General features: G+C 35.2%; 1 protein-coding gene across 2 annotated transcripts in view; it reads right to left on the bottom strand.

The window, feature by feature from the left end:
• Positions 1 to 1,887: 1,887 nt before the first annotated feature.
• DCN (decorin) overlaps positions 1,888 to 27,225 on the bottom strand; it is a 36,352-nt gene continuing 11,014 nt past the window's right edge. For both annotated transcript variants that reach the window (XM_019918623.3, XM_004329221.4), the window contains exons 3-8: positions 22,397 to 22,509; positions 16,423 to 16,636; positions 15,491 to 15,604; positions 11,151 to 11,244; positions 7,670 to 7,808; positions 1,888 to 2,175 (exon numbers count right to left, since the gene is read on the bottom strand). In XM_019918623.3, coding sequence (XP_019774182.1) covers positions 1,981 to 2,175; positions 7,670 to 7,808; positions 11,151 to 11,244; positions 15,491 to 15,604; positions 16,423 to 16,636; positions 22,397 to 22,509 — 869 coding nt within the window. In that variant the 3' untranslated portion in view covers positions 1,888 to 1,980. The remainder of the gene's footprint in view (positions 2,176 to 7,669; positions 7,809 to 11,150; positions 11,245 to 15,490; positions 15,605 to 16,422; positions 16,637 to 22,396; positions 22,510 to 27,225) is intronic.

The following is a 27,225-nucleotide window of genomic DNA, read 5'->3' as shown; positions in this document are numbered from 1 at the left end:
TGTAATGCTTAGCTGAGGCTGGTGGAATTTGTTCAATCATCCTACGGATACTGTTATAGTGTTTGGGCTAGTTATTCTTTGAGTGTCCTGATCAGATCCATTCCCCTCCCTTCTCTGCTCTGCCCCAGGAAGAGGCTTAATCTTCCTGGTTTTCTTGATGGTTATCTTCCCTTTAGGTTTGATCAGTGAAAGGATGTGAAGTAGAAGGAAAGAAAGGTTGATACCCTGCTTCAGTACTTCACCTCTGGTGGATGTTGCAATCCTTCCAGGGACATGGCTGCCTGGGCATGGAAACCTTCCATGGCTGTCCTCTCACTTAGCTCCAAAAACTCCATTTCTTCTGCTGTCCATTTAGCCACATGGGTGAGAATGCCTTTCCTCCATTGCCCATTCCTAGGTGCCTCACCATCCCTAATTTCATGCCATAAACTCTGCACACACTCTAAAATAGTCCCTTCATTAAATTATCCTCATTTAAATTCTCTGGGGTAAATTCTGTTTTCTACCAGACTCTGACTTGTACAAAAGTTAAAAGAGAAAGCTCTATTGCCAGGTATTTACCAGGTATTTAACTATAAGAAAGTTATTTAACTTCTCCTAACTTCAGTTTACTTTTCTACAAAATGGGAATAACAATAGTATTTACTCATTTACTCTATAGGGTTGTGAAATTTGTATGTAATGATGAGAGAGAATCTCATGACTTTTCCTGAAATTTTGTGTTAATATGCTTTTGTGTGTGGGTAAATGATGGAGGAGATTCGTATTTTGCAACCATACGGGAAGCCAGCCTGAAAATGTAATGAAGGAAGGCAAAGCTGAAAGAATTGCAGAGAAACTCCACTAGAGGCTCATCTAATAGCAGGACTGTTTTGTATTTCCCTTTATCGTTACCAGTTTGGATCCGGGTCTCAGTATTTACAATCAGGAAACACCCAAGGTAATAAAAGAAATAAACTGTTTTCTCATGTTTACTTATTAGATGATGATAGCATAAATGTATTTTTTGATAAATATTTACTCTTGGTAAATCAGCCCATTCCCCAGGCTTATTGAATGGTCTTCTTTGATAGTTATTTCTAAATCCTGCAAAAAAAAATTTTTTAATTGAAGGTTTACCTAAATGCAGGAAATATTTCTAATACATCTAGTAAGTACAGAAATGCTCAGGCAGATTACACACATAATAGTTTTAAAATTGATTTAGTATTTACTAACTAAAAATATTGGTTTTTTAGACCAATAAGAGAAAGTCAGTTTTGTGCCTTATCAGCGTAATACTGAATATAGATAAAGTAAGTTATAATGCACAAATGTCAAAGGACAGAGGTAGAATACATACCTAAGAACTTGAAAAGGTGTGCTGTTTTTATTAAGAAAGCAATGTTTACTCTCTTCAGAAAATTGACATTAGGGAAGATTTACAATTACGCTTTTATACAATAGTAATTTAAAATGTACTTGTGAATTTATTTTTTTTCAAAATAATGACATTAGCAAAAATTTTACATAGCCTGTATTGAATTTACACACTCAAATGAGGCTTAATCAGTAATAATGGGGATGAATACATTATTGCTAGACTATGTCAAAGGCGCTAACCCCCCCTATGAGTTACAGAAGATTGATACCATTTTTATTGATTTCTTCGGGAAATTAAAAGCTCTACTAAATTGTTTACTCCAAATTTTACATTTAGTGAAATAAGAATATCTGCAATAGCTCAGTTAACATCAATAATAAACTTCAAAACAGGATTCTGAAAATGGCAGGCAAAATATTTTTTTTTTTATTGTAGGCAATTATTTAAACTGCATATTTGGCTTTACGCATAATAAGTCATGTGGGGAAAACATCCACATTGCAGTTAGGTTTCCAGTATCTAGCTTTCATTTTTTTTTTTTTTTTTTTTTTTTTTTTTTTTAGCAGTGACGTTAACGGGATTTTGCCAGGTTATAAAAACGAGGGTTTTCTTCGGAACTACTTGTAGTTTCCGAGCTGAATGGCAGAGCGCACGTAGACACATCGGAAGGTGGATGGCTGGATCTCCCAGTACTGGACTGGGTTGCTGAAAAGGCTCACCCCGGAATAAGAAGCCTTTTTGGTGTTGTATCCAGGTGGGCAGAAGTCGTTAGGGCCGATTGCAGAGATGTTGTTGTTATGAAGGTAGACAACCTACAACCCAAAATAATGGCACATGGTTATTTTCCTCTAAATATATTGAGACCATACACGTATATACTCTTTTTTAGTACACTCATCCTTCAGTTTAAATACCTTAATACTTCTCAAACCAAACTTTTGATTTCTCTCTCTTTTTTTTTTTTTTTGCGGTACGCGGGCCTCTCACTGTTGTGGCCTCTCCCGTTGCGGAGCACAGGCTCCGGACGCGCAGGCTCAGCGGCCACGGCTCACGGGCCCAGCCACTCTGCGGCATGTGGGATCTTCCCGGACCGGGGCACGAACCCATGTTCCCTGCGTTGGCAGGCGGACTCTCAACCACTGCGCCACCAGGGAAGCCCTCTCTCTCTCTTTTTAATCTTGCTTTTCCCTCCCTTAGTCTTCCTCATCTCAGTATATGACATTTCAGTCTTTCCAGATGACTCAGGCTAAAAACATTGACATTATCTTTGACTCTCCCTGTCTCTTATACTCTCTGCCCAACCATCAACAAATCCCGCTAGTGCAACCTTCAAAATGCACATATAATCTAGTTCTGCCCCATATCTACTCCTACAGCCTTATCCAAAGCCACCATTATTTCCTTCTGGATTACTGAAGTTGCCCTGATTGTTCTTCCTGCTTCCTCTTTTGCCTTCTTGAAATCTGTTCTTTCTTTCTCTTTTTCTCCCTTCCTTCCTTCCCTCCTGCCTCCCTCCCTTCCTTCCTTCCACCAATTATTTAAAAATGTAAGCAAGTTATATCATCTTTGCCTCAATACCCCAGCAGCTTCCCATCTTATGCAGAGTAAAATCCAAAGTTCTCACAGTGGCTGACAAATCCTACATGATCTGGCATCCTTCTACTCTGAGCTCATCTCTCCTCACTGTTCAATCCAACCACCCTAACCTACTTGTTTCTCTTCTCTAGAGGATGGTCCCTCCTCAGGTTGACACACACTGTTTCCTCCTTCTGGCATAAACTTCTCCAAGATGTCTCCAAGTCTTACTGACTCATGTAATTCATTTATCCTTACCAAAGAAGTCTTTCTTGACTATCCCATTCTGCCATTTTCTGTTCCAATTATATTTATTTATTTTTATTCAGCGTAATGATCACTATATAACATGTATTTGCTTTTTGTCTGTTTTCCTCCTCTAGAATAAAAGCTCTATGAGGTAGGAAACCTGTTCAGTTTTGTTCGTGACTGTATCTCCAGTGTCTACTAGAACAGAGTAGGTGTTCAACAAATATATGTTGAATGAATAAATGAATGAATTCATGGTTATTTCATAAATTGTGTCTACATGGAATGTTATGTTTTCAGGGCAAAGATAAAATGGTAGACCTTTTAATGAATTATATAAAATAAGGAAGTAATATATAGTGAAGTAAGAGAGGGTATAGAGTATTAGAATCGAAATTAAAAATCACAAACTCTAAGAAAAGCTTGAATGTCACTGCATTTGGAATATATAAACCAAGAAATTTTAACAAAAATGTATTCTATGTTACAAATTCAGCTCAAAGAATATAATGTTATAGTTCATCAGAAATTTTTTCTGAAATATATTTTATGGTTATGTTTAAGATAATGGTAATTTGTTCATAGATTTTCTTAGGGAAATTAATATCAGACTTAAAAAGAATTATAGAAATGAGTTTTTACTCCCATTATTTATATGTGAATTCTGAAGAATAAGAAGTGAATTGATCATAAAACCAAGGCTAAAATATAATGCTAAGGCAATAATTTCTAAAGCAAGCTATAAAACCTATGAGGTACTCCCTTAAAATAATTGATTTGATGGCTTCCCTGGTGGCGTAGTGGTTGAGAGTCCGCCTGCCGATGCAGGGGACACGGGTTCGTGCCCCGGTCCGGGAAGATCCCATATGCTGCGGAGCAGCTGGGCCCGTGAGCCATGGCCACTGAGCCTGTGCGTCCGGAGCCTGTGCTCTGCAACAGGAGAGGCCACAACAGTGAGAGGCCCGCGTACTGCAAAAAATAATAATAATAATAATTGACTTGAAATATTGTTCCACCTACCAGAACACTTGCACTCATATGCTGGTGAAAAGGGTCTTGATTAAGAAAGGGTTTAGAAGGAGAACAATAGATGTATTACAAAAATAGAAACAAGGAATATTAAAATCAAAACAGTATCTGTGAGGTTCGTGTGTGTGTGTGTGATTCTCAAACTTTGAAAATTTCTTCTTGTCATTGACCATTCTCCATTTCTCAGAAGTGATTAACAAGAAAGGAGAGAGGTGTTTGGTGAGAGTTTATGGCTAATAGTGAAAACGAGAGAAGGAAATATCAAGACATAAAGAAAGTATTAGTCTGTGTAAAAAGGAAAGTAAATTTCCAACCTGTTCTATGAGGTCAATATTTTCTTAAAGCCAAACAAAAATCATCACAAAAAAGAAAACTACAATTAAATATCTCCTATATAGACAAAAAAATTAACAAAATATTAGGAAACTGTCTGTATCTCACAACATTATAAAAGGACTATTCACCATGGCCAAGACCAAGCATGATTTATCTCAAGGGTGTAAAACTTATTTAACTGGAAATCAATTAGTTTAATATAGCATATTAAAGGAATAAAGGACAAAATCACATGATCATCTCAATAGAAAAGAGAAAGCATTTGAAAAAACGCTTTCATGATAAAAATTTTCAGTAAACTAGAAATCAAAGGGAATGTTTTTAAGTTGATAAAGACCATCTACAAAAGACCTATAGCTAGCATCATGCTGAATGGCAAAAGGTTGATTGCCCTTTTAAACTAGGGACCAGGCAAAGATGTCTAATTTTATCACTTCTATTCAACATTGTACTGGAGATTCTAGCCAATGCAATGAGGTAAGGAAAAGAAATTAAAGGAATTCAGATAAAAAAGAATACTTAAAATTCTCTTTATTTACAAATTACATGATCCTGAATGTAGAATATCCAAAGGAATTCACAAAAAATTACTGCAACTAAAAACAATTTCAGCACAGCACTAGGGTAGAAGAAAGATACACAAAAATCAACTGAATTTCTATAAACTAACAAAAAACTCAAAAATAAAATTATGGTAAACAATTCATTCACAACAGCATCAAAAATAATACAAAATTTAGGAACAAACTTAATAAAAAATTGTAAAACTTGCACACTAAAAATGCCAAAATATTGCTGTGAGAAAATAAAGACAAAATAGAGAGATATCCCATGTTTGTGCATTGGCAGACTCAATGTTATTACAAGGAAAATTCTCCCCTAATTGATCTACAGATTCAACACAACTCCTATCAAAGCCCTACAATCTATCTGAGAAGAAATGAACAAGCTGGTTCTAAAATCTGAATGGAATGCAAAGAAACAAGAATAGCCAAAATTTTGAAAAATAAGAACAATGTTAGACGGCCTTCATTTCTAATTTCTAAACATAATCAAAACCTACAGTTATCAAAAGGTGTAGTACTAGCAAACAAAATGTGGTATATCCATACGATGAAATGCGATTCATCAATAAAAATGAATGAATTACTGACACACATTATGATATGGGTGACCTAAAATTACTATGCTAAGTGAAAGAAGCCAGCGACAAAAGCCACACATTGTATGATTACATTTATATGAAATGTCTAGAAAAGGCAAATCCATAGAGACAGAAAGTAGATTAATGGTTCCCCGTGGCTGGGGATGAGATTAAGAACAAGTAGAAATATATAAAAGGGATATTTTGGAGGTAATCAAAATGTTCTAAAACTGGATTGTGGTGATGGTTGAATAATTACATGATTTTGCTAAAAATAATTGGACTATATAGATATAGAAAAGAAAGTAGAGTAGGTGAAACCCCTGGGACCCTCTAGAAATGCAGGTAAAATGGGTACATGGATGCCAATTAGAGATGGAAAACCAAGAGTGAGGTCCTTCTGAATGTGGGGCTCTGTGTGAATGTCCATGAGATTTGCTGATATTCAACAAAGATTTCAAAATGGAATGTTTTAGAATTTTTTCTCTGTGACCCACAGTAAGACACACACTATATATTGAGCTTTAGTATATACGGATCTATGCATATGAAACAAAAATTTTATAAAATACTTACAATTACAGTGATATTTTCTATTCTATTCAACTTATTCCATCCCATCCCATGGGATGTTCCAAATGAAACTTTTAAACTGATTTTATGAACTCAGTAATATGTCCAGACTAAAATTTGAAAAACAGTAATCAAGAAGATGAAAATTATTATTCTGAGATCTAAAAACAAAACCCAAACCAACCAAACAAGAAAGCCCACCACCAACAAAAACCTTAATAATGACAACATTAGCTATTTTTATTAGGTCTCCAAGCATCTTGGTTTTACTTGTGGCTCCAAGCTACGCTTACTCACCACTCTACCACCACCACCAAAGACCCACTGAAAATGAATCAGCATGAAATAAAACGTCTTTAATTTCATCTTCATATGTAGAATTGTTACACTTTACTGAAAGCTAGCTAATGTAAATTGTGATATGTAAACTTAATTTGGAGGGTTTGGCACAACTCAATAAAATAAAAGAGATCAGAAATTTATTGACACTGTTGACAGCAGAGTAAAGGATAAACCCATTTTGAACCCCAAACAAAGAAGTTGAGATACTAGATTACCAAAAGGTCAACTTTATAAAACGGTTTTATCTGTAAAAGAGTGTCCGTTTAAGACACAGTTTCTGAATCACCATGATTTCACTAAGTACCTACTGAAATTTCTGAAAGAAACAATTTAAATACAATCTTTAAAAAAACTGAAAAATTAGAAGAAATATACAAATATGTAAAATCTGTCGATGACCACACTATTGATCTTTTAAAAATATATAATTTAAATAATGTGTTTGTTTAATTTCCTCAAGGTAACAATGGAAATCTTATATTGTTATATATGAAGTTACTATGATTATTTAAGGTAATAAGCACGCTTTACATTTATAGATTTATGGACTGTAAAGCTATATTACCATAGTGGGCCACTGAACCATATCTTCTTATCTTTAAGAATACACTATAACTTGATAATCTGTACAAAGTTAATTCAGCCAGTCACACTACTATCAACAGATAAACACTGTCTTTTGACCTATATGACATCTGCTGAAGCTAAAAGTTACAATTACTATTTTATTCCATATCTATGCACTACAGATGATATCATCTTTTCCAACAAGTATGTATTTGTTACACTGATCTGTGACTTGAAACTACCCTGCTTCATAAAAAAAATATTACATTCTGGAAGCAAGCATTATAGTACGTTCAAGGCAGTAGTCCTAATTTTAAAAAAGTAATACTAATTTAAACCTATAGATTTCACAAAACCAGAATGAATATGTAGAAACATTAAAAATATCTCTGCAAAAGAATTTCTAAGCAGAGCTTCCTGCCTCCTAGCATCCCAGTAGGGAGGATTTGCTCCCTAGATATTCCTCACAATAGTTAGTGGCATTGCGTTACCTGGATGTACTTATGATCCGCCAGCCCACCAGGCACTTTGATAAGCTTGTTGTTGTTCAAATGAAGTTCCCTCAAATGAGGAGTGTTGGCCAGAGAGTCATTGTCGACAGCAGAGATGCTGTTGAAACCCAGTCCCAACCTGCAACAGAAAACAGAAATGAATGGATACACTACACGTGGATGCCTTCTTACAGGCATTGTGTGATTAATCAAGTCAATAGGAAAAGAATTTTGTTTTGTTTTGTTTTTGTACTTACTGTTACCTCTGCCTAATGTGATTTTTCCAAACTTTCTGAATTGGATAGAGCCCATTGGTTCTTAAGGTTTCAGCTCAGAGTTACCCTCTTTAAAACTCCTCTGACAGTACCAGGCTGGATATGGTGTACCCCTAGTGAATGCTCATATAGCATCCTGTTATCACCCTCTTGTAAAACTCTAAGGATTGTGTACTTGTGCGTCTTGCCTTGAGAAAAGTGACTGTCTTGTGGTATATCCAGTACTAACACAGAGCTTGATATGATCAATGAATAGCTGCTGAATTGACTGTATAATGAATATAGTGAATTCATTTGAGAGAAAAATGAAAGGAACATTATCATTTCTGGCACTTTGTAAACCAAGCAATTGTATATTTATTACGCAAATTTATTTGTTGTAAATAAAAAGTGAAAGGTTCTAATGAGTCAATAAACCTACCTGCCAAAAAGGTTAACAGAATTAGCATTTTACATTTGTTTGAGTTTATCAGTGACCATCTGTTAACTGTCAGAATATGCCTGGTGCCAACATTCTTGGCCTCTAGAGCCCTGATCTCTGACCCTGATCTTGGCCCCTCTGACATTTCTTATGCAATGCCACTCAAGGTTTTGGGTTGTATTTTTTTTTAATTAGATGTTTAACAAGTGAGAGTCTGCAGCTGTGATGTCCCCTCACAGTAAATGGGATTCAAAAGTCAGAAGAAGTTGACTTGAAGACAAAACTTGTGTACCCAACATTCTAGGAATAAATCTCTGTTAGAACCAGGGTTCTGTCAATCCAAAAGAGAGAGATGAGGCAACAAGGTTGTGGAAGAGAACCAGAAAGTTCCAAGGAAGAGAAAGGGGAAGAAACTATTGGATTCCTTCAAATTTAGTGAAAAAGACTTGGGTCCTTTTTGTGGGATGATTCCTACTTGCTTTCAGCTAGTTGAGATCTTTGAGCCCTTTTGGGATTTAGATGTTGGTTTAGGTAACCAAATTCTTCCAATTTTAATCATGACTTGGTATTTGAAATAACTGAGATTAAAGTGTACTGATTTTAGGCTATTAATAGCACAGTTGGTTTGTCTTACCTATTGATTATCAACCTGGCATCTTGTCTCATAATATTTTGTTTTTTCCCAGTCTTAAACTTCCATCTCTTGTTTCTGGTCTTTCCTTTTCTATTTCAGAATCATGTCTCTATTTCTTATAGCACTCTAAATCCCATATCCAATTTGGGCTAATACATTTCTTAGAATATAATAATCTTAATTATCTATTGAAGTAAACTACATTTGCAATGATTAATTTATATTCACTCATCAAATGTTTTTGAGAACCTATTATGTTAAAGACTTTTATCTTAGGCTTGTGAGGGCAGAGGAGACATGGCTCAAAAACCACCATGATTCTTTCCATCGAAGAATATTCCACCTATTAGGGGAGATGATGATATATATGCTTAATAAGAAAAGGGAAGTTTGCCTGATTAAAACACTTTATTTTTTTGCAGAGGGACATATAGTATTTTCTCTTCACTTGTTCTTAGTAACTAATCAGAATATTTGCACTGCAACAATGTTCTGAGATCAGTGGCTGCTTTTTTCTCCTTTCCTCAATTTTGATTTTCATCACCAAAATACCCTTCATGTTCCAAAATCAGTGAGGAGCAAAAAACATAAGGATTTGATGGTTTAAAAGATGGATTTTTCTGGACTTGATTCCAAAGAGAAATGTATTTAGTTAATTCAAGAGTTGGGAAAGTTTGTTGGCCAATGAGGTATTTTCCTCTGATTTAATGAATGGAATTCAAAATCCATTTAAACAGAAATCTTCATTTCTATTGACCTTTTCAAAGTTTATTAGCTCTTTATACTTCTATGCTTCTATTTGATACAAAGCATATGATTTTATATTAAAGAGAGGAAACTCAAAATCTCCATACCACTTTCAGTACAAAATAAACTTACTTTTCTAAAATGGCACAAATATTACGACTGATTTACCATATTTAGAATTTTATACTATGGTCAATCCCAACTGCTACTTCTACTCTTCCTCTTCCTCCTCCTAATAATAATAATAATCCAATAATAATAGCTGTCCAAAAGACAGTTCTACACAATGCAGAATAAACAATGCAATTGTTCTACACAATAAACAATGCAACTTATCTTCCTACAGTTTTCTCCAGCAAGAGAGACCTAATCAACATAGAAAGGTAGGTAATGCATAACAGTATTTTGAAAAATATCTTCTTCATTAGAGAGTGTAATTAAAATAGCTTTAGATAAAGGATTTCTTATCATTTGAGACACCAGGGTTATATATTGCAGCTATAGTCACATGCATATGACACCTTCAGGCCTCACGCTCCACCGGGTCACTGGGGGATACCCACAGAAATGGGAAAAACTGCATTATATATCCATCTGCTCTTAGGTATTCCTCAGAGACAAATGATATGCTTTATATTTATTTATCCACTACGAAATTTATACGCAAAAAAAGGAGTGAGCCAATTTGGTACAACCCTGTGCTTCTCTGTAAGGACATTCAGCAATACGTGTGGATGAAGAGCAGAGTGTTCCTTGAAGACAGCTGAAAGGGTCTGCCAGCACTCTTTTTTTATTGCTTCACCACATCGCAAATACAGAAAGACTGAAGTTAGGTTAGAAAGCAGGATGGGCACTAGTGATCATCTATAAGGAAAAAAAGGTTAAGAAGGCTCAGAAAAAAAGTTTTTTTTAGAGTACATTAAATGTCCAGAGACATTTTAAACTCTTTAGAGAATAGGAATTAGAGAATCTCATGATAACTATTCTGTACTGTACTGTGAGATGCCCAATATTCCCATGTCTGGTAGCTTTCATTTTAATACATTTTCAAATTCTGAATACTATGTTATAATTTACTTAGCCTTCTGTTTCATACAGTCAAGTTAGAACAGATTGAATGAATATACTGATTTAATCAAATATCTTGTACTTATATCTAAATTAATCTAAAAACAATATGGTATTCATAAAAAATAAGGGTGATTTTGGTGGGGTTATGATAAGAACACTATTTCATTAGTTTTTTTTTAATATTAATAATTGGGCAAGCTGAAGTTTGTAGAAACAACAACAAAAAGTGTGGTTTAGGCAAAAGAATCAATCATCATGTTTCTAATTCTGAGCATATAGGCACAATATACCTAGCCATTTTACTGATAGAATGTTATGAAAGAATATTATTACTTAGCCAAATTATTCAGTCCTTTCAGGCTAGCTGCATCAACTTTGGTGATTTTGTTGCCATCAAGATGTAATTCAGTAAGGGAAGGAGGAAGACCTGCAATATGGAAATATAAGAAGTTAACTTAGCAGATAAATGTAATTAGAGAATGTACAAAGACTTAATGAGAACATATGCCATCAATTTTCCAAAAGACATACAGTTTCAAAGGATTTTCTTTGCATCTGATTCATCAGTTTTGCTTTTCATCTTTTTCCTTCATCCCTCTTATACAATAATATATCTTTTGGGAAGTAGTACAAGCCCTTTCTGCTTTTCTCCTAGATTTATTATGACAAAAACATGGACTGGGTTTATCATGTAGTAGATTTTTGTCTTAGCCACTGTCAGGATACAGTTGTAGAACTGAAGAAAAACCCTGAATCTCATTAGTTTCTTACAGCTTTGTTAATGGGCTAGCACTGCCATTGACAAAGGATAATAACTGTAAAATGAGGAGATGGGCATCTGCACTACAATAAAGCGATTATGTATAAGTTCAACCTACAAACAAACTTAACCAGGTATTTTATTAATGAGCATAATTAATAACTAACACTTATATACTGTGCTGGCTTTAGTTTTAATCAAGTTTTCCATGAAAACATCAAATGCCTCTGTAATACAGTGTGTAGCAAGAGCTAACACTTACTTGTTCCTTTAAAATCAAAACTGTTTCTTTATACAAGACGAGTACAGAGACCTATAATCAAGTGATCTGCCATATGTGGGGCACCTGGGGAAAATATTTTAAATCCAAAGTATCCACTAAACCTCTGGATAGTACTTCGTGAATGGCTACGACTTCTAAAAATTTAGTAATGTAAATTTAAAAGTTTAAATCTTTTATTTTCATTTCCTCCTGCCATCTGCGACTCTATTAGGTTTTTATGCAGCTTTTTAAATGGCATATTGTTCCATTTACAAGAACAGCAACAACTACAAAGAAAATAGCAAATGGGTTACATGTAGAACTAACATCTGCTTAGCAGATATTGGGTTGGCCAAAAAGTTCGTTCTTCTGTAAGATGTTTCAGGAAAATCCGAAAGAACTTTTTGGCCAACCCAATAGTATTGGTTGGTTGTCCATAAAGAATAAATCACAGGTTATGTTTGGTCTGAAATTTTCATTGCAACCCACTGAATTCTGTCAAGATCTTCTATTTAATGTAAAAGTTTATTCCATATTTGATTTGAAAATGACTATTAGTTTCTCAATAGTAGTATGATTTGTGTGAGAGATACTAAGGAAAGGAACTTCTACTTACTAAATGTCTGTTATGTGCTGAACACTGAGATTAGCATTTTCGTAACTTAGCGCATGTAATTTTTTTCAATTATAAATTATTTTTCATTAACCTCGTTTCATCAATGAGGAAACAGAGATTCACAATTACCCATTTTGTAGGCTATCTGGCTACTAAGTGGGGAAAGTAATATGCTCCCAGATGGCCAAAGAGAGTTAAAATAACATGTTCTTAAATGAAGGAAATGAAATAACAATGGCATTATTCTTATGAGTAAATGTCAGGAAATCAGTCACTCTTGGAATAAGGGATTTCAACCACTTGAGTCTCCTTAGAATAAATAAATGTGGATTTTTAAAATACTTCTATAAAGAAAGCAAGTGAGTATATGACAAAGCAATGAGTGTATGTCCTTTTTTCCCTATCACTATGAAAAGACATTAAAAAAAATGTAGTGTCTCTGGAACACCAATTATCATCTCATCCATCATTCTTACCTTGTTTCTAAGTGTCTTCCCTTGTGGGACATCAGTTTCCAAAAAAAAAGTTATGGGAAGTTTGACTGTGGAAGGAAATTTTGCAATGGGATGGAGAGAGGCAAATTTATAAAGAATATCATTAGCCTATGCCACTATAGCATTTAGCCAAATTACTTTTTTTTCTTTTCCTTTTCCATTTTTAAGATAAAATATACTGAGAGCTTACTTTGGGCCAAGTACGCTATATATATTACAAGTCTTATTTATTGATACATCTATTAATCCTCACAAATATCCTAGAAGATAGGAGTCACTAATACCTTCATTTTATAGGTAACAAAACTGAGGTTTTAGAGATGTGGAATAACTAGCCTGAAGTCACAAAACAGCTAAATGATTGAGTCAAGCCTCTCACCCAGGTTGGTCTAACTCCAGAGTGTGAATTTATAATCTCTCTACTCCTCCATGGCCTTTTCATGTCCATCAGTGATGGGACACAGTATATGGAAATTAAGACTCCTGGAAAGTGGTGACATCCAGGCATAAGGGTCCCAGCCTAGGAAAGGTAGACTCATACATGACACAGGCATAAATATTCACAGGAAGAAGGACTTAAGACGGCAGCAGAGTGAAATGGTCAAACACATGAGCTCTGATGTCAGCCCAGCACAACCCAGCTGTGCCACTTCCTAGCTCTAAGGCCTTGGTCACAATTTACTATCTTTTTAAGACTTATTTGCCTCATTTATAAGACAGGTGTGATAATATTACTATAAAGGATTGTTTTGAGATTCATATAACAGAAGCCATGAAAAGCATTTGGCACAAGTGCTTAATAAAACTTACTTACTATGATTTTAATATTATTAAGAGTTTAGTAAATAAAAGCAAGCTAGAGAAGATGAGAAAAGAGCACCTAGCATAGGGATAGACACATGTAAGAAATCAAGGAAAACGGATCACTAAGTGATGAAATGTGTTACTGAGGTATATTTAGGAGATGTAATTAGAAGGACGGCAAAATCAAAGATTGTACTTAATGCAAATCATCTGGCAGCATCAAGTAGTGAAAAATACCTGGACTTTAAATTCTAGCTACTTTACTTCACCTCCTACAGCTCTAAGGCTTTAGGCAAGATAAATATAGAAAATTATATGTATATGTATATATATATAATAAAATATACTATTGTAAATATAAATTAAAAATATAGTTACAAATATAAAATCCTTGCACTGGGGATTAAAAAATTACTTGTTACATGTAACAAGTCAGAGACTCAACATGAAAGTACTTTGTGAACTATAACTCAATCTCCATCTATCTATCTATCTATCTATCTATCATCTGCACCAGTAGTTGCTATTAATGGGCATCAAAAACATACTTTGTAGCCAAAAGACTGTGGAAGGGCAAGGGGTAGTAAGGAAACATTCTATGGACTCCGTACTCTCTAGACTTGAAGTTTCTGTGGAAGCAGAGTAAAGGGAAATTGTTTTCTGTGGGCAAGTACCTATATTTTCTACCCAATTCAAGAACAAGACATCCAAGTTGAGGAAGGGCCAGACTAAGGGGAAAATTTGAGAATACAGAGGCAGTTTTGTGAGACTGAAAAACCTGGGACCAGAAAAATGTAAACTTAGAGAAACTTATTTTTGGTGATTTGATGCCTTTTCTGTCACAAAGATTGGCTCATGTGCCTCTCCTGGCTAAGCCTTAGCACGATGAGCTTACCCCTGTGACTGTATGATGACTGCTGTTTATTTGCCTGTCTTTGTTCTATGCAATAAGATCCTTGAAGGCAGGTCTACATCCTACTCACTGCCCTGTCTCCAGTGTTTGTACTTTGCCTAGGCAAAAGGAGTGTTTAAAACACTTTTAATGAATAATAGAAGGTAATATTAATCCACTACTTATCTACAGGCCAGATAGTTCTCTATTTATTTAGTTTTAAAACAACCCGATGAAGTGGATGTTAATATTATTACCACTTTACAGATTTAAAAATGTGTCATACATGTTGAATAACTGGTCCAAGATCGTAGAGCCAATTAGTGACAGTCTGAACTCATGCAAATGACCCCCAAAATCCACACTCTTTACAACACACACCACCACTCTTAAATAAGAATGTGACCCCTGTGAGTCCTGTTACTCAGATAGTAATGACTAGAATGCCCTAAGATGGAAAGGAATTCACTAAGGGATCAGAGACTCAAAGTAAAAATTGGCTCAATATCAGAGGTACTTCCACGTATCATTTTTTTTAATAAAGTACCACTAAAGCACTCTATTTTTTAAGTAACTGTACATTTGTTCTGTGATATCACAATTCTATAATATAAAATCATTGTGTGTTAACCTACATTTTATGTTAGATGTAAGAGACTTTATAGGTGAAAGAGTCTAGGCATCTCTACTGTGAGCCTAGAGGGCCCAGTGGTCAGCTAGGTTCAGTAGAAACACTTCGAGGGATAGATGGCCGCTTGAGTCACCATTCAAATTTCCAAAACCATTTTTCAGTGTCAAAGCCTTTGGATTTAGATATTCAAATTGCTTTGGAGAATTTTCGTCACCTTGAGGGATGGTGGTTATATTGGTGTCAGCAATGCGGATGTAGGAGAGCTTCTTCATTCCCTGGAAGGCTCCATTTTCAATGCCTGAGCTCTTCAGAGGGTTGGTGCCAAGTTCTACAAATGCAATAAGTGCAAAGCTTTTAGAGGACAATTTGAGGGTATTGTAAGTCAGAGTACTGTCTATTCAACAAGAAGAAATTTGGGTTAATAACAACTTGCCTGAAAAACAAAAGAGAAATTAAAGGACATGCTTCTCAAAGGGATGGCAAATGGGGTAAAAATTTTCCTTATTAAAACAATCAAAAAATGAACAACAACAAAAAACCCCAAAGATTTATGAGAAAGCAATAGTAGCAAAAACGATAACAACAAAATTATTTAAGGTCCATACACAGGTCTGCCTAGAAATCAATAAAAGTAAGTGTTTACAAATCACACTTATTATGGGGCAATTACTTTACTAAGATATATTAAAATATTGTTAAAATAATTTGAATCTAGGATTTTTTAAGCCAATTATAAAATTACAAATATTTTACCACACATAGAGAAAAGCTTTAGAACACATTTTTTTAAAGCAAATGATTTATAGATGTTCAGACTAGAACAAATTCCCACAACAGAAAGGTATCCTCCAAGTATCTCTAATAAGCACTACTTAATTCCATCCTGTACCTTGGGCATGCAGCAGATAGTGGAGCATCTGCCCTAGAGCTTTTTTCCACATTCTCAGATCCTCAAGGACAAGAATAAAAACGTCTTAAGGCACAGATTCAAAATCCCATTTCTCCTTGCCCGGCTACTGTTATTTTTATAGTATTAAGACATGTAAGTTCTAGCTAATTTACCTTCCTGTAGCTAAAGCTTACTTGTAATCTCTTAAGGTGAACCTTGAATCCTGCCTGGTCTTAGAGTTATAAGAATATCTGTACCTACGACAATCAACTGGTTCAATCCATTGAGCACAGACTTTCGCACTTTGGTGATCTCGTTCTCATGGACACGCAGCTCCTGAAGAGTTTTGGGCATTTTCTCTGGCAATTCCTTCAGTTGATTCTTGGACAGATAAAGTCGTTCCAATTTCACCAAAGGTGCAAATGCCCCAGGACTGATTTTGCTAATTTTGTTGTTGATAAGAATCAACGTCTGTAGGCAGTGAACAAAAGCAACATCTTAATTCCAAAACCTTCCACACATAAATATGTATGTAAAGCAAGGGTGTGGTTTATTCATTCCATTCATGGGACTAGCAGAGAAATCTACAAAATTAGAAGAAATCAGAAAAAAATTAAACTGATCTGCTTCCTTTATTTGAAAACATATGTGGACCTGAACACCAGGAGTAAAGGGGAGAGAAATTTGATAAAATACAGATTATAGATAGATAGAGATAGACATACTTAATTTTTAAACAATAAATACTCCAAAATATTGAAATTACTAGAGTGACCTGTAAAGAATCGTGTGCCACAGGCATCCATTCTCCAGTCAGCTTTTCAACCTAAAAGTCCATTTTCATTGGTTGTTGTCATGGATTCCACTACAAAGGGGTGGCACTAATTTATAACATTACAAACAATGCAAGAGAGTAACATTTTCTTGCAGCCTCACAGAGTTAGATATAATCGCCTTCTAAAAGTTTGCCAAATTAGCACATTATGTTGTAGCTCATTGCTTTACTTTGCATTTCCTTGTCACTTGAGAGGTTAAACAAATTTCCTTTTTTATTTTGCTACCATTTATTGTTTGGAGGAAAAGGATTGCTTGCTCACAAAACTTCACATTTTTCTTAAGTTTTTTTTTTTTTTTTTTTCAGTACGCGGGCCTCTCACCATTGTGGCCTCTCCCGTTGCGGAGCACAGGCTCCGGACGCACAGGCCCAGCGGCCATGGCCCACGGGCCCAGCCGCTCCGCGGCATGTGGGATCCTCCCAGACCGGGGCACGAACCCGCGTCCCCTGCATCGGCAGGCGGACTCCCAACCACTGCGCCACCAGGGAAGCCCATTTTCTTAAGTTTTAATGTATTTTAATAACTGGTTTACAGAATAAAGGTATAGATAATAGGATATGCAGAGACAATATATTTTTCTTCTGTTTTTGCCCTTTTTACATATAAGGGCTTTATGTAGTTAAATATGTCAAATATGTTATTTTGGGGGTAATTTAAAAATGTTTCTGAGTTCCATTCATATAGGAAGTTACTTGTATCCATTACTGTTATACTATAGATATTGCTACACCTACTTTTGGACTACCTCATTCTCCAACACTGATATTATTTTAAGTCAATTTATCAACTAATCCTAAGGAATTTAGGATAATTTTATCAAGGTTCAAGAAACTTGTATTTTCAATTGCAGTACATTTTTAGGAGCATATGAAAATGGAGAGAGGCAAAATAGGAACTAGAGTAATAGAACAGTGAGAACTTTCTGTCTCAGAAATGCAGGACTACTTTCTGAAGGTAACAGCTGGTTTAATGACCCATGTACATCCTCATATAGTTCACATTATTTGACTAATTAAAACTTATTACAAGTAACATAATCTTTTAACTAATCCTAACAGGCACATTGGTTGATTAAAACAAAATCCTAGGAAATTTCAAAGACTATTACAGAAAGTTCAAAACCCATAAGGGTTAAAGTCATAGGAAATTGATATTAACAAGCAAAATGTCCAGAAAATCAGTAAAAGCCAGAGCTAGAGGAGAGAAGAGAGAACTTGCATCATTAAAAGGCAGCCAAAATGATGGATGCTTAATTATAAAGGCAAAGGCCGTCCTTAATTGCCACCCATGCAAGAAAATTCTGAAAGACTGATACAATTAAACAAATTAAACATGGTCTGAAAATCTGTCTTATTTTACGTTAAATGTTGAAACCTATTATGAAGAATCAACCTGCTGATGTGTTACCTGAAATTTCAGGTAATAAAATATTACTTCTTTTCCTAGATAATAACTAGACAATGTCTCTACTGGTGAGTACGCTGTAGTAATAATAACTGCTGCTAAATTTTGGGGTGGTGTGACATTTGTTCCCAATTATTTTTTCAGTAAAGTAGAAACTATAACAACACCTACAGGGGGTTGTTGTGAGGATTAAAAAATGATCATGCATATAGTTTGCTTCTTTGGAAAGCACCTTTCAAATGTCATTGTTGGTTGAAAGGTCTAGTCCAGCAAAAAGCATTTCCACTTTCAGAATAAAATAAATGTGAAAAATGAATCAACCATACAAATTTTGGTCATCATGATGTAAAATGTTAAGATATATATAAATTAGAGCTTCATCTAAAAGAGACCCATATGTGAAAAAAGGTACTCATGTATATACAGTACTGCTAAAGATGGTTAATGTTAGTTTCATACACAGGGAAATGTATTTAAGAAAGCATAGTTATAATATTACAACAGGTAATGGAAAGATGTCAACATGGGAAAAAACTGACTAATTACATTGGCTAATGACAAAACAGAGAAAGAATCAAAGGTGAACCGCAGATATTCTTCAGGAGATCAGCTGATGAAAAAATGAATCACAAGGGCCTCCCTGGTGGCGCAGTGGTTGGGAGTCTGCCTGCCGATGCAGGGGACACGGGTTCGTGCCCCGGTCCGGGGAGCGGCTGGGCCCGTGAGCCAAGGCCGCTGAGCCTGCGCGTCTGGAGCCTGTGCTCTGCAACGGGAGAGGCCACAATAGTGAGAGGCCCGCGTACCGCAACAACAACAACAAAAAAAAAGAATCACAAGTAGAAATGGATTATCATTAGTTAGGTAAGAGGACGAGAGAAGTCGAATTAGGAGAGACCTTGTTGCTCAAGGGTCAGGAAATGCCTTGAGTACTATTTAACCTGAAATTGAAGCCCAGGCTCAAAAAATCAGGACTGCCTACTTCTCTGGTGACTAAAGAAAAGTGATCTAGCCTGGTAGGTAGGGGAGAGGTGACGAAAAAAGTGACTGACCATAGAAATAGACTGGAAGGGGGAGTAAAAGCATTTTTACCACCTTCATCAAAGAAAGTGGTCAAAAGGTATAAACTTACAGTTATAAGACAAATAAGTACTGGGGATGTAATGTACAACACGATGACTATAGTTAACACTGCTGTGTGGTATGCCTGAATATTGCTAAGAGAATAAATCCTAAAAGCTCTTGTCACAAGGAAAACATTTGTTTTTCTTCTTTTTTTTAATATCTGTATGAGATGATGGATATTAATTAAACTTATTATGGTAATCACTTTGCAATATATGTATGTCAAGTCATTATACTGTACTCCTTGAAGTTATGTAGTGCTGTATATCAATTATATTTCAATAAAACTGAAAAAAAATGTTGAAACCCGACTTAATAGTATGTACAATTTTCTCCAAAGCCATTTATGTAGGGCTCACACTGTACCAGGTGTTGTTTAAGGGATTTTATTGTTACTGTCATATTTACAGGCAATTTATAAGTGCACAGACTCAAGCCAGACTGTTCCCGAGGTTCGATCTCAAACTCTGGCTCTTATTTGTTGTGTGACAGTAAGCAAGTAACATAACCTCACTGTGCCTGAGTATCCTCATCTGTGTTAAAGGTGTTCTCAAGAGTGTCTACCTCATTAAAATAGTTATAAGAATTAAACAAGTTAATGTATACAAGATATTAAGAACAGTGCCTAGTATATAGTAATGGCTAAAGAAGTGTTTGCTATTATTCAATCTTTGACAATTTTTGTTTATTTTTAATTAAAAATTTTAAAAATTAGATTTATTAAGCTTTAATTCAAAGGAAATATATTGAATGTTGATATTATTATACTGAATTTTCCATTACTTTATAGAATAATTATGTATTTTTTTCTGCTATATATAAGTATACAACTACTCTTAAGCAATATATACTGCTCATAGTGAGGCACGGTTGTAAATTAATAAAATTATTGAGAAAAAGGAAACATTTTTCTGTTAAATCCTTTCTATTTTAATCCTTGGTAAATTTTTATTTCTCTCCCTTCTCATTCAAGAGTGGCTTTCCTGGCTGAAATTATGATGTTTATTTGCATAATAACAGGGATAGAAATGGTCATGAATGAAAGAGTAAGAGAAAAATAGCTGTTTAACATCCTCTAAATGGTTAGAAGCTCTAATGAACTCTGTCTTCTTCCAGTGTATACTTTAAAGCAGAAAGAAAGAGATTGCCAAGATGATAATTTGCCTAAAAACATACTTAGCAGGAGACGTGGAAAAGAAAGAACACATTGTTACAAACACCAGACTTAGTGAGAATGTCACAGAAACTAGGTATCTCTTATTTAAGGTATGAGGAGTTTAAAAAAATTATTGAGATTATACTTAAACATACAGGAAGTTGGGTATAAGAGAATTTTCCTTCCTTAAAAAAGTAGCTTTAGGCTAAAGTTATGCAAAAAAATGAAGCTTTTTCATATTTTAGTTTATTGAAACTAATATATTCATTTTTATTATCACCTCTTTTAACTTATTCCAATGATAGTTTAAATACTCACTGACAAACTTTGTTGGTACCTCCATCATTTCACTCCCAGTGAAATCATAACATGAAAGCAGAGAGAAGGTGAGTAGGGGCCCATGTCCAGTAGCCTATCAGTGGAGAAGGATCCCATTGGTCCAGGGCTCGAGATCTCCAGCACAAGCCTTACCTTCCACTACTTTGGAGCCTGTATCTTTCACTTTAGCCATCTTCTCTTTTTGTCTGCTGCTCATTTTCTTCTGCCTTTCCTTTCCTCTTGCACAGAAAACTCTCTTCTCTTCCTTTCAAAATTCTGCTAATCCTCTATGAACCCTTTGTTCCATATTCTCCAATATTAACTGGGTAACCTGATATGAGAGCATGTCTTTTTCTTCTCTTACTTAGTGCCTGAAATATTCACTACTTATATCGTAATGTGCTTATATTGTTGGATACTTCAGTAATTTGATGATGCCATTTTATTACTTGCTATTATTTTTGTTAACTGTTCCATGGGCAATCTTAAAATCTCAAGGAAAAATTATTTGCTTCCTTTTAAAAAGTTGGTAAATTGGGCTTTCCTGGTGGCGCAGTGGTTGAGAGTCCGCCTGCCGATGCAGGGGACACGGGTTCATGCCCCGGTCCGAGAGGATCCCACATGCCGTGGAGTGGCTGGGCCTGTGAGCTATGGCTGCTGAGCCTGCGCATCCGGAGACTGTGCTCCGCAACGGGAAAAAATCTGGTAAATTTTCTCCTAATGGATAAATGTTTATTGCTTTTCTCATCTTGGCTGTCAGAAAGTTGATAACTAAATCTTGCCTTGATCATGCCATCTCTTTTCTGCTGGAATCCTGACTGTGTAGACTGGATGTGTTACATTACAATAGAGTAGAAGTAAGTGAAAAAGCAGAATAAAAACACAGATACAGATAAGGATGCAGCATGCATAATCTTAAATACAAAGCAAAATATATAGCTGTATAGACATTTATTTTTTTCTCTTGGTGCCAGTCTTTGAGCCTTTACAAAGCCATTTGCATGTCTTAGAAAATGAATGAAAGAAAACAAAAGAAACAATGAAATAAAATAATACTAAGATCAGTCCATTTTGTGTTTTGTTCCACTATTGAAGTACATTCTAATTGGGAAGATAAAGATTTTATTGATAAAATGTGTGAGAAGATTAAGATATAACATATCTTTTAGAAAGCCAATACTAAAGTTATATGAGGTATATGTAAGAAAATTGGATGTTTTTTAGGGGTTAATGAATATGGTGCTTTGCTCCTTTATCACCCCCTAAAAAGAGAATTTAATAAACACGTACGTGCTTATTTATTACCATATGGTAATCTTGGCCTTACCTAAGTTTTGTTTTCAAAAATACTTTGAGTAAGATCTTGTTATAACTCAAATAAATAATAATTCTTACGTGAAGGTTCTTCAGGTTCTTAAAGTCTCCATCTTTGATTTCAGTTATCTTGTTGTTTTGCAGGTCCAGCAGTGCAGTGTCAGGGGGAAGATCTTTTGGCACTTTTTCCAGACCTAGCATGAGAGTAAAAGCAATGTGCACTCAGTGAAAAAGGACACATGACTACAGAATCACAAAGGATGGTTTACAGAGAAATCAATGTTTCAATGATAGTTTTACTGCTACCATATTTTTCTTCTAGGAATTATATCAACTGTAGTTTAAAATATCTGTTCTATCTTTTCCAACGAAGTCAAATGATTTTTTAAAAAATCATAAACAGGTATATTATTTACCCCATGTAATTACTCTTCTGCATAATAGGAAAATTAATATTTTGTAAGGTGTGGTTCAAATGTCTCAGTACACAGTGTGTTTAACCTCATTGTTCTTGTTTTAGAAAATCATTCCTTTGATAAGTGTTAAGTGGGAGTGATTTGTAAACCTGTATCTTTCTACATAGATATCCTTTCAGTAGAGCAGAGCTTTAGCCAAATCATCAAAGATCCTTTTGATAAACCTAACGCTGTCACAGATCTACATATAAAATTAAAATTATGTGAATATGCAATCACGCTGTTGTGTCAAAAACTTGAAAATTTATCCAAACTTTTAGGAGAATGGCTCTTTCAGTTTTAATTGGAATGTTAAAACTATCAATTTTATGACCAATAGATATGTAGCTAATCAGAATAAAATGAACAAAATTTGTTAATATAACTTCTCTAAAATTTATTATATGAGGGCTTCCCTGGTGGCGCAGTGGTTGAGAGTTCGCCTGCCAATGCAGGGGACACAGGTTCGTGCCCCGGTTAGGGAAGATCCCACATGCTGCGGAGCGGCTAGGCCCGTGAGCCATGGCCCCTGAGCCTGTGTGTCAGGAGCCTTGCTCCGCAACGGGAGAGGCCACGACAGTGAGAGGCCCGCATACGGCAAAAAAAAAAAAAAAAAAAAAAAATTATTATATGAAGCATTACTTTTGGACTTTAAATTTAGATCTAAATAGCTGAGTTATTTTTTTAGTTTATAAATGTAAACACATTGAAAAACCAAATGCTCTATGGCATTAAAAAAAGACATTTCAATAGTCATTCAACTAGATGTATAAGGATCAACTGCTTTTATTCAAAAGGTATGGCATTTAAAATAAATTATTGGGCTTCCCTGGTGGCGCAGTGGTTGAGAGTCTGCCTGCCGATGCAGGGGACGCGGGTTCGTGCCCCGGTCCAGGAAGATCCCACATGCCGCGGAGCGGCTGGGCCAGTGAGCCATGGCCTCTGAGCCTGCGCATCCAAAGCCTCTGCTCCGCAACGGGAGAGGCCACAACAGTGAGAAGCCCGCGTATCGCAAAAAAAAAAAAATTATCGTTATGAATGTTAACGAAGAAAATATTAAATTATATAGCCTTTTTCCTTTCTTTCTTCCATTGGCTTTGTTCCATATTGATGTAAGCAAAATTTTGATATTTTATTAACTCAAATTCCTATGGTCATTTTCATATTTTAAGATTGCATAACGTAAATCAAAAACGCTTTTCAACCTCTCCATCATATCTTAGACTTAAAGTGCTGAAGATCATTCTTTCAATTCATTCAATAACATCTTATTGAATACCTTTTAGACACCATTAATTTATTAGGCTCTGGGGATATAGCAGGAACAAAACAGAAATTGCCCACATCCTCATGGAAAAAAGGGTTCAATCTACAGTTTTCAATTAAAAGGAAAATTGAAACAGGGTATATAATAACTGCTATGTTGGGAAGATATCTTTTCAATTTTCAATCTTATGTAAGCATACAGGTAAATTATCATGGTAACCATATTCCTATCTTCATATTGCCATGAAAATTACAGAAAATGTATCTGAAATACCAACTTCTGATTTCTTTCCCCCCCAAATTTTTTTGTTCACATTATCACTGTTCTGTTGATAATGGCAAAAAGTCTAGTTCCCAATTTAGTGATCAGCTATGGTTATAAATTTGAATATCAAAGTGCAGGTAATTCTGCACATGCATAAATATATTCCAAGAACTCACTACAGAAATAGTTCACAGAGAAATAACAAAAATGAAGTGTTTTCAGCGATGAACAGCAAACCACCAGAACAGCTACTTTGTAGGAGGATTTAACTGCACTATACACTCATGATCACTGCCATTTACAGAAATGTCAGTTTGCTAATTTCATGCAATTAAGAGTAGTAAACTTCTGCCAAATCTTTGATAATTAGTATTCTTCAACGCAGAAAAGGCACATTTCCTTTCATTTGGCGAAAAGTTACTGCCTACATTTCATCATTGCTTCGTGGGCTTCTTTGTCAAAGTCTTAATTCCCACTTATGCTTAGTTTTATACATTGTTGAACTTATATTATAGTGGCCCCCTTAACAATTGTTCAATGCCAAAGTGAAGATACATTTCAGATGTGAAGAGAAAATGATATATCTGGATGGCTGACAATTTTGATTATGTCATCCTAGAATTTTATAGTAATAGGAACTGCTTGGGGTGAATTATTTACATCTTTTCCCTGAAGATTTAGCATAAAAAAAACCAGGCTTGTGGTTTCTGCAGCTTAGTTCTTAGAGAGTTGTTATAATGATTAAAATCATAATCCTACAATCTTCTCTGAATTACTAGAAAATTCATATTCATTTGAGGGACTTCACATATCAGCACTTTATTATTAAAACTTTATTTAGCTTTAAATTTATAAAAAAATTGAAAATATGTTATCTCATTTACCTCACAGCAATCCAATGAGACAGGTAAGGCAGTATGATAATATCATTTTTTCAGATGATTTTTAGAAAAAGTTCAGTGACATGAACAAGCTCATGTAGCTAGGAGTGACAAAATGCAGATGAAAAGCCTAATCTCCTGGCTTCCAACAGGATATATTTTTTTCCTATCATACTTATTTGTATCCCCAAGAAGAATTATTCTGACATCAGACCCAATAACATGCTATACATTTAAGGGCTAGACAAGGTATTGGGGTATTAACTAGCTCACTCAAAAAGTATAGGCATTATATCCTAGCTATGAGTTCTTAGAATGTCACAAAGGGAAGGACCATTGAGTATCAGCTAATCTATGGTTTCCAAATTCTGATCAGGTAGACTCTATGATGAGGTTCTTATCAGTCTATATCATAATCAGAAAACTATGAGGGCAATTTGGTTAGTTTTAATGTAAATTATTAGACACACATACACATGTACACACACACATTTCTGAGACTAGCTCCTGCCTCCATTTTAAATATACCTTCTTTAAAAAAATGATTGTGATAGCAGATGTCAGGTTGTTGTTATTTTCTTGGATTTGGTTCTGACCTTCATAAGAAAGTAACTTGTTCAACATTCAAAAAATTTTACTTGTCCCAGAAATCAGTAACTTTCAAGCCAGTCTAATACTCTCTTTTCATAGGTAAAGAAACAGAAACCCAATGAAGTTAAGTGGCTTCTCCACAGTGCCTCATGGCTAAACTAAACCAAGAACAAGATGCATGAGTCCTCACTCTAGAACTACCTGATATGCCATGGATGCATGGAAACGATGTACATATTTTTAAAAGATGCTGATCTACACTGTCCCCTGAACATACTGTGCTTATTCCCAGCTACTCATTTTGTTCATATAATTTGTTTTATGGAATACTCCACCCACTCATTTTCTTCCACTTCCGTTCTAACAGTCCTTTAAAGTGTACCCACTATCCCAACCCCCCTCTATAATATTTGTCATAACCACTCCAGAAAACAAACTCCTCCAAAATTCTGATCTATCAACTTATTATGTATTATACCACATTTTAGTTTTCTTTCTTTTCTGTAAGTTCTGGGTAAGTAAGGACAAATGACTATTTTTCATGAGAGCTTTGATCTTACTGCCCTATGTACAGAAATAAATTTTTGACTGATTAGTTTTAAAATCATAGTGTATTCTGCTGTCCCATTGTGAAAAGTTCATGGCCATGGCTTCAAGATCTTTTCTGCTATGTTTTGTTACAACCATCTCTTCACATCCTTCTTTCATAAAGGTACATATTCTCATAGTAAATCTCCCAAATTATTAGGATGCAACTGGCTCAGAATTCAACAAGCTATTCTACAAAATAATTCCCTACTATAGTGCATAGCAGGGTCCCAACTCCTGGTACCTGTAATTATTATCAATAATGAAAAGAGAGGGTAAAACTCTGTCTTGCTGATTATTAGTCTGTAAGTCTGTGACAAATGATTGTTTTTTATTTTCTGTACAATACAATTATAATGCATATTATCCTGAAAGCTGCAATCTATTTTTCAGTTGTTATCACACACAGATTTTTCACCTAACGCACTTGATTCTGAGTTGGTTTTTCTTGTCAGTCATTTTGTGGGCTTGTTATAGTCATCATTTTTCCCATGAAGTTCAAGACCTTTGGACAACTCGTCTACCAAGCCCCCCACCTTTGGATGATAACTCCTCAGTTTAGTAGGCACATATTCCCAAAAAACAATTAGACCCCCCCAAAAAGCTGTTCACGGTCAATTTAACCCTAGTTCAATTATGGCAAATCCTACAGGCTTGCAAATCTGTAAAGTATCAGTCTTTGTTTATATTAGGATATTCTTTCCTTTCTTTCCCTCTCTCCCTCCCTCCCTCCCTTCCTTCCTCCCTTTTTTCCTCCCTCCCATCCTTTCTGCCTTCCTTGGCATTAATTATATCTCCCATCTTACATGTTCTTATTCAATACACACTTGTCCAACCCCATCAAAAGATGGAGTCAAATTCCTG

The sequence above is a fragment of the Tursiops truncatus genome, chromosome 11 (genome assembly GCF_011762595.2).
Source record: "Tursiops truncatus isolate mTurTru1 chromosome 11, mTurTru1.mat.Y, whole genome shotgun sequence".
NCBI lineage: Eukaryota > Metazoa > Chordata > Mammalia > Artiodactyla > Delphinidae > Tursiops > Tursiops truncatus.
This window is presented reverse-complemented; position numbering and strand designations above follow the sequence as displayed.